Source organism: Athalia rosae, chromosome 2 (genome assembly GCF_917208135.1).
Source record: "Athalia rosae chromosome 2, iyAthRosa1.1, whole genome shotgun sequence".
Lineage (NCBI taxonomy): Eukaryota > Metazoa > Arthropoda > Insecta > Hymenoptera > Athaliidae > Athalia > Athalia rosae.
Window position 1 is genome coordinate 24,520,629 of NC_064027.1, and position 15,358 is coordinate 24,535,986.

A 15,358-nucleotide genomic window follows, 5' to 3' on the forward strand; every position below is an offset into this window, starting at 1 on the left:
AAAATTAGCAATCGTGAAAATCCATAACGATATGGGTCTCTGGATATCGATACTTAGATCGTATAAGAATGAAAATTCTGCGAAAATTTTAACGATAAAGATGTAAAAAAATATGATAACAATTAGCATGATTCAGTGTGATGTTAAGTTCCAACAGCGTAATCCGCCATTTCACGAAGATAAGATTTCAACGTCTATCTCAAAGTTTTAAAATCCTGGCTTATTTTTAATCGAGTTCATCGATTAGAGTATTAAATTCCGTGGTACGACACTATGGTATATAATTGTAATCGACAGTTCTTCCCAGTGATTCAAAGATCATTCACTCAGTATGAGGGTAATTCGGGTTCTTACTGCGCTATTTGCGATCTTTCTGGCGGTTCAGGGTAAGAGAAACCCTCAAGCAAATCATCGAAACAAAATTCTAGGCTATTTCGCGTGTCTACAGGATCACCGATAGGGAAAATCATCGGTGGAGATAACGCAGAAGAGGGTGAATTCCCGTGGCAAGTATCCCTCAGGGATAACGGTCGCCATTTCTGCGGAGGTACTTTGATAAGTAATCAGCACGTTCTCACCGCGGCACACTGTCTCATTTCGAGGAATCTGACGATCACCACCGTCATAACTGGAACCAACAGGTAATTAAATTATTCCGTTATCATCGACGAGAATATAGAGTATAAAAGAGAAAAGAATTTGTCGGGATTAAGGTGGCACAAAGAAGACGGAAGAGGTTTTTACGTTTGGCGAGGTTTATTGCATAATATTATTTCGTAATCGACAGGCAGTTGAAATTGTATACCGTAACGTAAGAAAATACACAAGTTGCAGGAGTGATGCGTGCCCGTTATTTATTTTCAGCTTGGCAAGGGGTGGCGAAACCCACGCGGTTAAAACTATAACTTACCATTCAAAGTTCGTTGGTGGCAGCGAGTCTTACCGCTACGATGTTGGCGTCATTACGGTAAGAAAAGGGAACGAAAGAATAAAATGGAAAAACGGACAGAAATGCAATACCTGTTGTCATTTCAGCTAGCTGCACCGTTAACCGTATCGAATGTTCAGAGACCGATCGCTTTGGCCAGCGAGAATACTCCGATAGCGGTTGATCTCGTAGTTTCAGGATGGGGAAGAGCTCTTTATCCGAGCGACACTCTACCAACGATGCTCCAAAAGGTGCATCTGACTGCCTTGGATATTAAAAGTTGCCAGCACTTCTGGCCCGATATGAGAATTTATATGGACCATCTCTGCGCGTTGAAAGAGTACGGCGCCGGGGTTTGTAATGTAAGCTTATGCAGAATTTTTGCAGACCTGTATTTTTTATTTTATTATTTTTGTTTCTTTTTTCGTTCAATAATGAAGCATATTTTTGACCACAGGGTGACAGTGGTGGTCCTCTGGTGTACAATAATGAAGTGGTCGGTATCGTTTCGTGGGGGAATCCTTGCGCACGTGGTGTCCCTGACGTCTACACGAGGGTGTACAGTTACCTGATTTGGATCCGTGAAATCCTCAATAACACAGAAAGAAAGTTTGATTTCATCGAAATCACTGAATAAATCAAATAAATGAAATTTCGCAATATCTCTTATACCATACCCTTTATTTTGATACTGCACTCGTTTAACATTGAATATTAATTAATTAATTAATTTATTTGCTTCAGTACACCGAACAGTCAATTAAGCGACTCGGATTAAAAGTTATGCCACAATGTATTGCTGCGATTGTTTAATCGCGATAAAATGAAACACTAAAAGATAAATTACATTTGTTCCGTTCTACTGTAATTGCTTATCATCCAGAAGAACATGTCGTTTAAAGGTGTCGCTCAGAACGGTGTGGATATAATCCATTAATCTTATGTCATAAGTGAACGTCGCGTCGTGTCGGTAGTATGAGGAATTGCCACGTGATCTTCGTTTGTGCCGATAAATTATCAAATAAAGATCAGATAGCCAACTAATCTTCTAGGTATATCTAATCAATATTGGGACACGACTATCAGTGGAGTCATACCTTTTTGAACAAAAAAAAAAGATAACAAAAAAAAACTTAATAGATAATCTAGAAATTCATGTCTGAGCTGTGATCTGATTATTCACGCAAACACCTCATATCACTATACATAATTATGAGCTCCGGAAGTCTTGAATTTTGCCAAATTTGTATATTTCATTACAACGAACGATCGAATATCATTGGTCATCGAGAACAGAAAAATTGTACTCACGTACATGAGAATTACGTAACATTTCATTGATTTCAAATTTTTTGTTATCAAGTGAAATTCGTGTACAGATCGTTGATGATTTTCGATTACACTTTCCTGGGTTTTTTTACTTTCCGGTGTTCTAAGTGGAATCGCCGTCGGTCAGATGTTGGTTTATCCATTTCGCGAAGGAAGACACTCTGGTGTAAACGTCGGGGTAACCGAGTGCGCAAGGTCGCACCCAAGATGTGATTCCGACTACTTCATTGTCGGATACCAAAGGACCGCCACTGTCACCCTGTCAAAAATGGAAAAAAAAAACTAATGTCAATATTACGAGTTTTGATAGACGAAACGTGAATGTATCAACAATAATACGGCTCTCGAAAATCTCTGAAAACCCGCGTAACTTCCGTCATTTCGAATGATCAAATCTTTGTAACAGTACGATCGATTTACTTACGGTGCAAGCTCCTTGTCCACGTGAAGACAACGCGCAGATATGGTCTTCGTAAATAGTGTTCAATGGATGATACTTCTGACACTCTATATTCGATAGAATCGTTAGTTCGTACTTTTGTAGGACTGTGGGAAAAGTATTTCCAGCGGGGTAAATCGTTTGTCCCCATCCGCTCGTTATTGCAGACGAACCAGCTGGGGTGTGAGCGTCGCTGTATGCGATCGGTGATTGAGCAGGAGTCCTCGCAGCCGGACTGGCCAACTAAATAATCGAACAGTTGGTGATGTTCGCAAGAAAATAAATACAATACAAATTTGCATAGCACTCACCGTAACAATTGCGATATCGTTACGCCACGAGTCTCGCTCACCCTCGAGGTAATTCTCATGGGCTACTATGTGAGAAACCTCGTGGTATTCGCCACCCCGTGCCAAACTAATCGACCCCGTGACAACGTGAACCGAACTCGGCGTGTCTTTGTACGGCAGAACGCAATACGCGGCTGTCAGAACTTTTCTAACCGCTATCAGGGTACCTCCGCAAAAATGCTGCCCGATGTTACGCCGCAGAGATACCTGCCATGGAAATTCGTTGGCCACCACCGAATCACCCCCTACGATTCTTCCTTCTGGAAACGTCGCTCCTAAGACAGGAAATTATAGGGCATGAGTCAATTTTTGCACTTCCGTTAATTGGTTTATAATTTCGTTCGCGTTATACAATACCATTTGCCAACGCTATTGATCCGCTCAACAGGAATATCAGCAGAATACTCGTCATTGCGTTAGCTTATGCCGAAGAGTCTTAGACTCTGAACTGAGCGTTCTTATATATTTGCTCTGCAAGTATGACTGAACGAAAAATGTTAAGCTTGATAAGATCTAATAAAATATAATCCTCCATAGTTGCTCCAATGGATTATATGGATTGTTTCACGATAAATTGGATGAAAATTGATTTCCGAAAAATGTTATCGTTACGAAAATTTCACGTTGCAAATTTCGGTGGTTTCGGAAATTTCGAGAGTATTCATCTCCATCACGTGGGTGTAATCGAATGAAAATAATTGCTCTGTTTATCTCTCGTCATACCCAACTATCTGAATTTCCATTGATGTCTGTTCTTTAATTTTTGCAGTTGGCGTGGGATCGGGTAAATGATGTAAAATTAACAAAACTTCTTTTGAACCAATGTACTATAATTGTGAATAATGAATCATATCGAGAGCATGAGATTATTCCATTATTCGTATCCATCGGTTTGATTAACTTTAAGGTGTTCGGTGATCCAATCGACGTACGAAGAAACTCTTGTGTAAACGTCAGGATACCCATTAGCGCATAGATTCACCCATGAAGTAATTCCTACGACTTCATTGTTCACAACGAGTGGACCGCCACTGTCACCCTGTCAAAGATTAGATAGATATTTATGGTACCGATTATTTATAACCACACATACTCAGTATTTTTATTCCCTTTTGGTGAACGAATACGAGTATATATATGTAGCACGTTGAATCAAAAAACTGGTGACAGCAGATTCGATACGGCAAACTAAAACGACGATGAATTGGCAAATTTCGATATTCCGATTTCACTTGGAGAATTGAAAAATTGACTAAAAATGAAATTTCTCTGATTTTCAAAATCTTGGTTTCCTTCGTAAGCACCGCTATGATTAACGAGGTTTGTTGTTTTCAAAAAACGTATAAGATTCAACGAATCATCCTTTCCGATTCTAAAGAGATTGAGGAGTGGATTTGAACTCACGCTGCAAGCTCCCTCGCCAACTTTGGACAGCGCGCATATATGGTCCTCGTAGATGGTCAAAGTATGCCGTTTTTGACAGTCTTGATTTGACAAAATGGTAAGATCATACTTCTGCAGGGCTGAAGGTAACGTATTTCCGTCGGGATGTATTGTTCTTCCCCATCCACTTGTTACCGCTGGACTGCCTCCAGGAACGTAATTTTTACTGTACGCTATCGGTGCTTGAGTCAAGGATGGTTGTGCGGGTGTGTCCAGCTGAGAAAACGACACATTTGTCTTATCGTAATATTCAAATATTATTAATAATAAACTAATATATTTCGCAAATATATTACCAACCGTAACAATCGCCACGTCGTACCGCCATGAATGTTCTTGCTCCCCGATGTACTTTTCGTGGTAAACAATGTGCGTTACACCATGATATTCACCACCTTTAGCGATACTAATAGCTCCGGTAACAACGTGAACCGCACGCGGTGTATCAACGTAAGAAATGATGCAATGCGCCGCGGTTAAAACCTAATATATGAAATAAGAGAATCTCAATTTTACACTGTGTTTTCAAGTCCAGAAACGAAAAACTCTGGTTAAGTTCGACAGACTTTGATCTCCTACCTTCGTGGAGGCTATCAGCGAACCGCCACAAAAATGCTGCCCGTAATTTCTCCTGAATGATACTTGCCAGGGAAATTCATTCTCCGCTGCTGCAGAACCGCCGACTATTCTTCCTTCGGGAATCGATGCTCCTTCAAACAAGGATCGAGTAGAGTAATATTAAATATTATTGTAATCATTATTTTCATCACAATCTCTATTATATTATGTGTTTTTTCACTAGTACGGGAAGCCTCAAATTTACCATTTGAAATAGCGCAAACCCCTAAGAGGATTCCCGAAAAATAGAGGACACACTTCATGTTCGTGTATTCGTTGTAACAGTATTTCCGGCATTACCTTCGAATTAATTGATTGATCTCTTATATATACTCTGCGATTACAGGTCTCATTGTTGGATTAATTTATAAAACGATAAGCTTGATAAGAGGATGTCAACTATAATGTAGGTAAGTATTTGACGAATCAGATTAAGAGTACTCGACTCGACCATGCTCGAAAACTCGTGGATTTCATCTTCTATTCACACTTTTTCAAAAGGTCTCGAAATTTTCGTCTTTTTTGAACGAGTTTATTGATTCTATCGACGAAATCAATTGGATCCAAAGACCCGTTGGCCAAATTTTTTACTTTTTCTGAAAATTTCACTTCAGAATACGTAAATTTGATCTGATTATACTTTTTGATACTATGGTCGGTTGTGAAGATATTGTCGTTAGAATATATCTCAATTTCGTGTGACCTCAAAATTACTAACATAAGCTCATTACTTCGACAAGTTTATTTGATGAAATCTGAAAAAATTGATCTTGGTCACGAAACGTACGAAAAAAATGAAATCCATGAGATTCCGAGTATGGTCAAGTTGAGCTGGGATTCCCCGTAAGTATTTGTGCGAGGCTTTCTATCTTAATTTTCCTTCAGCGTTTTCTAATGAAACAAATAAAACCAGCGGGCAGACCTAAATAAAAATTCATTCTAGTTATAAATTTTTCTCATTTATTCGATCACGAGCTTCGAATTTCACGAAAGTATAGGTTTGCCGAACGAACGGAGGATATAATAATTGGAGATTGGAAAAAAGATGAGAAAACAAACTAAAACAAAGAAACTATCTAAATTCTCGAAATTTTCTCGTGCCTTTCAAGTTTTAATTATTATTCAGGTATTTCGTGAGAGGAATAATTATTAATATTATATAAATCTTCATCTAGTGTAACATATGACAGAAAACTTTGAATATGTACAAATGTTTTATTCAAGCATCTTTCATGTGTTTCTTGATCCAATCAACGTACGAAGAAACTCTCGTGTACACATCTGGATATCCGTTGCCACAAGGACTAACCCACGAAGTAATTCCTACGACTTTTTTGTTCACGACGAGTGGGCCGCCACTGTCACCCTGTCGAAAATAAATAAGAAAAATATATATATAGTACCTATTAGTTCAAAAGACAGTAGATCCGAATCTTGTGTATGAAAAAAATCAAAATCTCAAAATGTTATCTTTCAATTTGAAGAATGGTTTGCATCGAAAAGAGTTTGAAAATTTTCTGTAATACAATTCCATTACTCACACTGCATACTCCCTGTCCAATCCTACTCAGAGCGCATATGTGGTCTTCGTAAATTTGTATCTCCGGAAAATATTCCTGGCATACCGAAGTCGATACAACATTCAAATTGAACCATTGAAGTGCGGTTGGAAGAGCGTTTGCCGTCGGACTATAGATAAAAAGTCCCCATCCGCTTGTAACTGCGGCTGTTCCTCCGGGTATTACAGTATCCCCCAGGGCTATCGGAGACTGTGTATCCGATGGTTCCGCTGGAGTTTCAAGCTGCGAAAAAACAGAGAAAATGAACGAGTGACAAAAAAAATGCATTGTCATACAGTAAAATTGTCGTATTGAATATCACTTGTACTCGTAGAAGTTCTCACCGTAATAAGCGCTACGTCGTAGCGCCACGAATATTCCGCGCCTTCGATGTAATTTTCATGATGAACGATCCTGGAAACTCTATGAAATTCACCACCCCTGGCAAGACTGACGGCCCCGGTTATGACGCTTATACTTTCAGGTGAATTTACATAACTATCGACACAATGTGCTGCTGTAAGCACCTGGATGAAGGAAAAAATTCTCAATAGTTCGTTATCTGATTCCTTAAGGCAAATAAAAATAAATTCAAATCATTTATCGTACGTACCGTGGTTGTGGATATCAGAGAACCGCCGCAAAAATGCTGCCCGTAATTACGCCTCAGTGATACTTGCCAGGGAAATTGATTGACTTTTGCTTCTTGACCATCGACGACTCTTCCTTCGGGAATTGATGCTCCTGGAGGAAATTTTGTTATATTCAACCAGATGAATTTAAGATAATATGAGAAATAGCGAACCTATACGTAGTTATTAATTTATTTATGTTCCTTGTGCTTTTTTTTTTCTATAACAAATACAGCAACAACAATACCGTGAATGAAATTGAACGACGCTCCTACTAGGAGAAACAGGCAAATCGTCGTGACACTCATAATTATTAATCTATTTTATGAATGCGGAATAGGTTTTTAGCAGCAGACAAATGTTCCTTATATACCGCTATAGATCGATCTGACAAACGATTCGATAAGTGACTGAGAGATAAGAATAATTGGAAATATCATTATTACATAACATTGTAAAAATGGAAACAGACAAAATGCCCCCAATATTTTTATATCGTCAAACATTATCATTTTGGAGCTTATAGTACGAAATTAGATATATAAAGTTTTGTTACGCCAAATTCTGTCAGGATTGGATAAAAAACGAGAAAATAATGAAGATCTAGAGCAACTAGATGAGCAAATAAATACAGTGAACAGTGACATATTCGAGATTGCTGATATGATTATTGGGGTTGAAATAATTCCATTGTTCAAAGAAGAACAATCAATGGGTGGAATATAGATAACTTAATAACTGTTCCTGCAAGTAATTCATTATTTTATTTGAATATTATTTTCTTCCAACCGTGTGGTTAAACGCGATATCGTATTAGATAACGATTAGGTTTGTATATATTTACAGACGGTTCCGATATCGTTTATACGTTTATTGACTCAAAAAATTCGTTATTAGATCGATCATCGATAATCGTAATCGTCAGACTCCATTTTGAGACTGTAATAATTAATAAGCAGAGAAGGAATAACGAATAAAAAGTTCATAAATTTTCATAAAATATTGCGATTTGGAGCTTTTTTGATATTATTTCCGTACATGATTAGTCCCTTCAATATCGTATATTAACCCCCTGATAGAAAAAGAAAAGAAAAGAAGAAAGAACATAAACCAAAACAGAAACTTTATTGAAAAGAATTATTCTTTTTTTGAGTTCCCGAATACGCAACCGTGCCAAGAAAACACAGCTGGTCGGTTTAAAGGTTTTTCTTATAAACAATTTCAGTTAACAATGATGATAATAATAAAAGGAATAATAATAACAACATGATTAAAAGTTTATAGAGTTTTCGCGAATCTTCTTATATCACTTGATGTGAAAATTATTTAGCCGCATACGCGACGATGACTATGAGGTTATTCATAGACGTGACGAATTCTTAGCTTAAAATTTTTAGAGGATGTGTTGAACAGGGGGAAAAAAATCTGAGAAAATCCATTGTGGGCGAATCTTTGAAAATTTATGAATAATAGCGATATCAATTGATGTGCATAAAAATTGGGGTATAGATATCCGTAGACCTATGTGCTCTATCCGGAGTCCATAGAGAATTCCATATACTATATCGTGTGTGAAATAATAATATAATACGTATAGTCGTCTTAGTTTTTTGACAAAAAAGAAAAAGAAAAAATAGGAACCTACAGTTTTTCTTCATTGTCGGCGGTGATCGTTCATGAGATTTCCAGTCACATCTACGTACGAAACGTGTAACAATATATGATGGATGTGCCGCATAGAAATTTATATTTATTCGAGCATTATAAATATGATCGCGCGTCAGAGGGATTTTGTTTGGCTTTTAGCCTTTTTGATGTGCATAAACGACATTTGCACCAGCATCGTCAACGGCATTGGGGGACCAGGAAACCGAATATAATACTTGTACAACTTCTTGTATAAAGTTGAGCTTATTTCTGATTTTGGCGTACATCCAACTGCAAGCTGTTATACTATAGTACACCAAAGCCACTTTCTTGGCTCTTTCCTGTTTATCCCCACGCATTAATTTTATACATGTATACGTACAGACATATTTATACACATATGCGTAACTGTACGTATACTTCTCGACGTTCTCCACTTGGAATCACCGCCGGCTGGCTGGCTGGCTGGCTGGATGGCTGGATGGCTGGATGGCTGAGTGACCGCGCTAGAAACAACCGACAACTTTCTTCGACTAAACGTGGTACCCGTAGTGACTTCTGACAGTTTCTCTCATCGTTCGCTGGTGCACCGGTTGCGACCACTGGTCAATACGCAAAAATTATCGCTCCGTCTTCTTCTCTTTCCAATAATAATTGATATTCGTTATAATCATACAAATACATATATATTTATTTGCATCCATATACATACATATACTGTGCGAACGATAATAATATAACAGAACAAACGGTCCTCGTATCAATTATAAATGTTACATTATTTATAAATAACCAAGTATATGCATAAAGTGTTATATAAACTATATATTATACGTAATATATATATATCATTATGTACGTATACCTACACCTACCTGCTGCACAACTCTTTCAAACTAATTCACGTTGTACCAATATTGAGAGAAGCCTAGCTGCCTTTTCTGTGGGGGGTCAAGAATAGAGGGAGAAAGAGGGAGAGGAAAGACCGCAAAGAGGATAGAGAACTCGTGTTTTAGTTCATCGGAAATTTTAGGCACCAAACACCCGGCGTGGTGTGCAGGACGACGTCCCTAGTTCAGTTTTATTCTTCTGATACTTTTTATACTCCGGTGTGTCGCGATTGAAGAACAAAAAAAACAAGAAGAACAAATAGACAAACAAAATAGCAACAACAGTGATTCTTTATAATCCCGGTTTAAATTGAAATTATTTTTTTTCTCCATTTTTGTGCGTGATTTATTTTCTTTCATTTATTCGCTTCATTTGTTTTTATTTCTGATTTGTGATTTGAATTACCTAAACTTGTGTATTATACAATAATTTGAATGCCTGTTCAGGCTGATAATCGAAAAACTGGACCTTCCTCGTCTTGGAGGGGTAACTTTGTTCTGCAGCAGGAGGATAAGGACGAGGATCGTTCACTTCCGGTCAATTGTTGCAACGATTTTGAAAAAGTCATCGCAACTAGGGTTGAAATGTCAGGAGATTTAACATCCGAGGAAGAAAGTTCTCAGGATTCTAATTCCGATAATGCGGTCAACTACGACGTCGACGACCTGGAAATAATAAAAACAATCGGTAAGCCAAAATAAAAGGAATATTAATACACAAACGAATGTAACAAAAAGCACACACCGATCTTCTTCTCGTCCCTATCGGCAATTATTCTCATTATCACTCACAAGTTCACTTCATTTTTTCGCGCTACATTATACAAATGAGTTATAATTCGGCGGTAGACCGTGCAGTGTAATGTTATAACGTATTCTACCATCTACCGATGGTTAAGATACACGGCAAATTAAGAAAGCAAGTGGCTCGAGCAAGTGGGCCACTGGAGATAGTGCGACTAACGTTTTATATTTAACTTTTCGAAGCTGGTTTTACACACGCAATACACTCGATCGAGTGAATTCTGCATCTCAATAATTCTGAGTTTCTGATTTATCGTACGGTGGAACGGTGCACAAATGATAAGATGTACCTATATATTTAAGATTTTTCAACGTAGATATATGCAGCATAACTTATAGAAGAGAACTGAAAGCGATAACAAATGTACAGATAGATGAATAGATGAGGGTGAAACGACGAATTGAATTTTTTTTTTAATTTAAAACAAAGAAAAAAAAGGGTCATACCATGTGTGTGTCGAAATTTTGATTTTGGTCTGGATAGTGACAGGTGACAAACGTCTTCGTCTCAAATGACGCACGCGTAAGCCGTGTCCCGCCCCCTCAAGTCTCGGAAAATTTGCTACCGAAAGACACCACCTGTCGCTTTTTTTTGGCAATGGCGTCGCGACGCCGTCCGGAGATTCTGATGCCGCGGCAAATGTATGTTGATGCTATTTTACTACTTACATGCAACGGAGGAGAAGTATAGAAAGAAGAAAAAAAAAAAAGGAACTTGTGGGTTAAAACCAGTGGGCATAGGTGATAGTAAGCGAGTAGTCATTTAATAGACAAAACATTCGCTGTCTGCTGGGTTGCCAAAATTTGAAGCGTATTTATATACGCGCCGAAGAAAATGAAGAAAAATAAGAAAAGGAGAGATAATATTACTATATGTTGTCCATACGTGGTATATTGGTATAGTCATCGTTCCGGAGAAATTTGTTTTATTACTGGCAATTGAATAAACGCAAATACTTCTATGTATTTATATATTAGATGTACCTGAGTGTTGAATATATGCACAATGTTTGTTCATTCCACTTTCATGTCTCAATTAAAATTTATTATTGATCATTCATCAACTGATTTATTTTCGTACGACGGTGATAAGTTTGAATAAAATTTGTGTATCATTTTTTTTACAGGAACCGGAACGTTCGGCCGTGTCGTACTTTGCCGACATCAAGGTCGTCCTCTTGCCCTCAAGGTGTTGGCCATGGTTGATGTGATCAGATTGAAGCAAGTCGAACATGTTCGAAATGAAATTTCAGTACTTAAAGAAGTTAAACACCCTTTCATCGTTAATATGTGAGTCGTTAACGATAAAGCGTTACCTGTATGGGTATAGCAATCAAAATGGCGTCTTATATGGTTTCGAACATTGAAATGTATGATAAAAATCGATCAGCGAGAATTTCAAATGGGATTTTGATCTTCAAAATTTACTCCAAAATAAGACATGTACTTATCTTCAGTCAACGCATTCACGAAGTGATTGTTAAACATGAAGATGGCGGCCAAAATTCAGTTGATTGAATTCATTAAAAATTCTATGTATTGCAGGCTTTGGAGCGGCAGGGATGAAGCGAGAGTATATATGGTTCTGGAATTTGTCGCAGGAGGAGAACTTTTTTCATATCTAAGAGCGGCGGGTCGATTTTCGGGACCAACTAGCTGTTTTTATGCTGCAGAAATAGTTAGCGCGCTCGAATACCTTCACGGGAAGCACATAGTTTACAGAGATTTGAAGCCTGAAAATCTTTTACTAGATGGACAAGGACATTTGAAAATCACCGATTTCGGATTCTCGAAAAAGCTCACCGACAGGTACGTACATTATTGTAAATTCAGTTTTGTTGAAAAATTCAAATTTCGTACAACCAATGAAAATGAATTATGAATTCTTGCAGGACGTGGACACTATGCGGAACTCCAGAGTACTTAGCGCCTGAAATAATTCAAAGTAAAGGTCACAACAAAGCCGTCGACTGGTGGGCATTAGGGGTTTTAATATACGAAATGCTCGCTGGTTTTCCACCATTTTTCGATGACAACCCTTTCGGGATATACGAGAAGATCCTCGGTGGTAGAATCGAGTGGCCGAAGCACATGGACCCGATTGCCAAGGACCTTGTTAAAAAGCTTTTGGTTGCTGACAGGACGAAAAGACTCGGAAATATGCGACAAGGAGCGGAAGACGTTAAACGACATCGCTGGTTCAAGCTCGTAGAGTGGCCATTGGTATAATTATTGATGATGTTGAACTGAAAAAAAAAATATATATATATATATCGTTGACCAATATACTTTCCAGCTGGTTATGAAATAGGAATACTCGGCTAGTTAGATAAAGTTCTCATTGCACGACAGGAGCACCTTTACGAACAACGTTACTGATTCATTGTAAACAAGATAAAAAACTTTAATAAAATTATTAATATGCTCCATTTATTCACACATCAACGATAAACAGAAATTACGTTGACTGTTGTAAATTCAAAGCTATTATTATGAAAAGAATTTCGATGAATTTCTGAAATCATTCATCTTCCTCTGTTCTAGGTGCCTAAGAGGGCGTTGCAGCCACCAATTAGGCCAAGAATTAAGACACCGTGCGATCCAAGCTGCTTTGACGATTATCCGGAAACTGATTGGCGATCGCAACCTCCATTACCGCCAGAACAACTTGCGTTATTCAGAGATTTCTGACGATGTTGGTCGTCTTGTTAGATGGTATAAATATAAAATTGGAGAAGCCAAAAACAAAACTTAGAATCGCTAAACGAAGGGAAAAAGGTTGAATTATATTTAGTATTCGACAATTTCACTATTTTAAATTAGTAGCATAATTTCGTATACATTAATATTACACTATACATATACAATTTTATTTATTCTGATTCATTTTTATTTATTTATTCTTTCTGTATTGTTACCATTTTGTTTTATTATTTATTTCTATACGGTTGTTGTTTTTCATTTTGTTATTCGAGAACTGCGGGATGTCTGCCTGATAGAGTATAACAGCTACACATCTATACTACATACATGTACCTATATGTATAGTAGACGAATTGTTTGAAATCGAACAGACAATAACAAATTTATGTATTATTTATTATTAGAATCGAATAAGAAAATTCTCTCATTATGTACCGAGTAGATAATATACAGAGTAGACAGCTCAAATCTTTCAAAAAGAGAGAAAAAAAAAATTCTGTCAAATCAAACGATACCGAAAAAACGTATTTAGTTAAATCTGGTATTTTGTATATAAATATATACGTATAGGTATGTATTCCTACCTGATTGTTACGTTAAAATAATGGTATAATGTTTTCATTATTATCGACGACTGCTTTGTTATAATGTGTTAAATACTCATTCTTTGTATATAAAATTAATTTACACTATTGCCGTATGATACTTGGAAATAAGTATTATTACGATAGTTATATGGTCATGAATAATAATATTATTACTGTTATCAGATTGTATACAATTGATTATCATCGATGAAAATAATTACGGGGAGGAGAAAAAAATCAAGGGATGATTCAATCCGGCCAACGAACTACGATCCCATAGAAACGCGATGAAAGAAGAAAAAATTGAATATGTAAATGAAGACGAAATTGAGAAAAAGACTTTAGAATATGTACTCTAGATGTTGTAATCAGAGACTGTAATTCTATAACTCCCTTATCATTCTTCTTTTCCTCAAGAAAACTGTACATTTTATCAGACAATTACGAATGCCAATACCTGATGAATTTTGATTCTTATGTTCGGTGAGTTAAGAGAACTTCTTATGGCCAAGTATTAACGCGTGGAAAGAAAAATAATGTGGCCCTTATAAAAGAAAAAGAAAATTTCTATCGGACAACAATATTCATAATTTTTTTGTAGTGAAATGTTGGCGAAATTAGGGCGACTACGACATCACCAACGATTGAAACTTTGACAGCATTCGGCGCTATTGAAAGAACCTATTATATACTATTAGATCGTCATCTTTAGACGTGATTCAAAAAATTGCGTCGACATGACAACACTTTCGATTTAAATGAAACTTTTGGAAAACGAGAAATGATTTCGACAAAAAGTCGACAAGTATTTGAGTTATTTATTCTGAAAAGTCTTCACAGATATGGAAAAATTGTATGGTTCGCTTTTGCGGAGCAGTCAAAGTACCCATGAATCATCATGGATATAAGGGCCGCCATCTTTGTTCTCGAAGAAACGAAAAAATCGTTTTCAGTGACTTGATAATGATACGTAACGACGCAATTGAAATTCCTGATGCGATGCATATGTCAATAAATTCGGATATCTTGATAAATCTACAATCTAATGAATACTTGTAAAAGTACATTCAAAAGAGTATATTCACTGCGACGGGAGCTCCTAGTCGGACTGAGGATTTGCGTTTTATGAAATAGCTCCCATATTATTAATATTACATTATTAAATCACTTTTCTGATATAAATGAGTATGAGCTTTTATTCGAGTTCAATTCCAGTTAAATCGGTGGTCGGGGAGGTAAGATATGAAGATCTCAAATATTGATTGTGCAGAAAAGGTTCGTTTCACGATGTTCATCTCTTTAAGTTTTTATGTTTTTACCATCATCGTCGATGATTGTCCAATTCCCAAACCTCTGCCAATACGAATGGTTACAGAAGGCGCGCATCACATTTTATTTTTACCAAAGGCAAAAGTACATGTAGGTAACT

General features: G+C 37.0%; 4 protein-coding genes and 1 long non-coding RNA gene across 5 annotated transcripts; 2 read left to right on the forward strand and 3 right to left on the reverse strand.

The window, feature by feature from the left end:
• The first annotated feature begins 225 nt into the window (after positions 1-225).
• Positions 226-1,590, forward strand: LOC105689068 (chymotrypsin-1-like). The gene is made up of 5 exons (XM_012405822.4): positions 226-386; positions 449-641; positions 865-967; positions 1,036-1,290; positions 1,386-1,590. Exons 1-5 carry the CDS (start codon positions 332-334, stop codon positions 1,563-1,565), a joined length of 786 nt encoding a protein of 261 aa, XP_012261245.2. The 5' UTR covers positions 226-331; the 3' UTR covers positions 1,566-1,590.
• LOC105689069 (chymotrypsin-1-like) lies at positions 1,591-3,707 on the reverse strand. Its single transcript, XM_012405823.2, has 4 exons — positions 3,404-3,707; positions 3,008-3,321; positions 2,682-2,939; positions 1,591-2,516 (listed from the first exon to the last, which is right to left on the reverse strand). Exons 1-4 carry the CDS (start codon positions 3,456-3,458, stop codon positions 2,361-2,363), a joined length of 783 nt encoding a protein of 260 aa, XP_012261246.2. The 5' UTR covers positions 3,459-3,707; the 3' UTR covers positions 1,591-2,360.
• A 148-nt stretch (positions 3,708-3,855) lies between these two features.
• On the reverse strand, positions 3,856-7,705 carry LOC105689054 (serine protease 53-like). The gene is made up of 10 exons (XM_048651283.1): positions 7,546-7,705; positions 7,280-7,410; positions 7,011-7,193; positions 6,649-6,909; positions 6,333-6,473; positions 5,313-5,364; positions 5,069-5,199; positions 4,790-4,972; positions 4,451-4,705; positions 3,856-4,085 (listed from the first exon to the last, which is right to left on the reverse strand). Exons 1-10 carry the CDS (start codon positions 7,604-7,606, stop codon positions 3,921-3,923), a joined length of 1,563 nt encoding a protein of 520 aa, XP_048507240.1. The 5' UTR covers positions 7,607-7,705; the 3' UTR covers positions 3,856-3,920.
• Positions 7,706-9,394: 1,689 nt separating this feature from the next.
• LOC105689142 (cAMP-dependent protein kinase catalytic subunit PRKX) lies at positions 9,395-14,302 on the forward strand. The gene is made up of 5 exons (XM_012405953.4): positions 9,395-10,523; positions 11,767-11,929; positions 12,185-12,448; positions 12,532-12,862; positions 13,184-14,302. Exons 1-5 carry the CDS (start codon positions 10,271-10,273, stop codon positions 13,328-13,330), a joined length of 1,158 nt encoding a protein of 385 aa, XP_012261376.1. The 5' UTR covers positions 9,395-10,270; the 3' UTR covers positions 13,331-14,302.
• LOC125499844 lies at positions 10,283-11,080 on the reverse strand. Its single transcript, XR_007276862.1, has 2 exons — positions 10,581-11,080; positions 10,283-10,501 (listed from the first exon to the last, which is right to left on the reverse strand). It is a non-coding gene; the product is annotated as an uncharacterized LOC125499844 (long non-coding RNA).
• Positions 14,303-15,358: the final 1,056 nt, after the last annotated feature.

What these genes read in the sequence shown, in the direction of transcription:
- LOC105689068 (XM_012405822.4), top strand. Translation starts at nt 332, where the DNA reads ATGAGGGTAATTCGGGTTCTTACTGCGCTATTTGCGATCTTTCTGGCG. An exon ending in GATCTTTCTGGCGGTTCAGG is followed by an intron (nt 387 to 448) that starts GTAAGAGAAACC and finishes GCGTGTCTACAG; the next exon opens with GATCACCGATAGGGAAAATC. An exon ending in ACGATGTTGGCGTCATTACG is followed by an intron (nt 968 to 1,035) that starts GTAAGAAAAGGG and finishes TTGTCATTTCAG; the next exon opens with CTAGCTGCACCGTTAACCGT.
- LOC105689069 (XM_012405823.2), bottom strand. Translation starts at nt 3,458, where the DNA reads ATGACGAGTATTCTGCTGATATTCCTGTTGAGCGGATCAATAGCGTTG. An exon ending in ACGATATCGCAATTGTTACG is followed by an intron (nt 2,940 to 3,007) that starts GTGAGTGCTATG and finishes TCGATTATTTAG; the next exon opens with TTGGCCAGTCCGGCTGCGAG. An exon ending in GTGGACAAGGAGCTTGCACC is followed by an intron (nt 2,517 to 2,681) that starts GTAAGTAAATCG and finishes CATTTTTGACAG; the next exon opens with GGTGACAGTGGCGGTCCTTT.
- LOC105689054 (XM_048651283.1), bottom strand. Translation starts at nt 7,606, where the DNA reads ATGAGTGTCACGACGATTTGCCTGTTTCTCCTAGTAGGAGCGTCGTTC. An exon ending in GTCGTTCAATTTCATTCACG is followed by an intron (nt 7,411 to 7,545) that starts GTATTGTTGTTG and finishes AATTTCCTCCAG; the next exon opens with GAGCATCAATTCCCGAAGGA. An exon ending in CTCTGATATCCACAACCACG is followed by an intron (nt 7,194 to 7,279) that starts GTACGTACGATA and finishes TCCTTCATCCAG; the next exon opens with GTGCTTACAGCAGCACATTG.
- LOC105689142 (XM_012405953.4), top strand. Translation starts at nt 10,271, where the DNA reads ATGCCTGTTCAGGCTGATAATCGAAAAACTGGACCTTCCTCGTCTTGG. An exon ending in GGAAATAATAAAAACAATCG is followed by an intron (nt 10,524 to 11,766) that starts GTAAGCCAAAAT and finishes TTTTTTTTACAG; the next exon opens with GAACCGGAACGTTCGGCCGT. An exon ending in TCGAAAAAGCTCACCGACAG is followed by an intron (nt 12,449 to 12,531) that starts GTACGTACATTA and finishes GAATTCTTGCAG; the next exon opens with GACGTGGACACTATGCGGAA.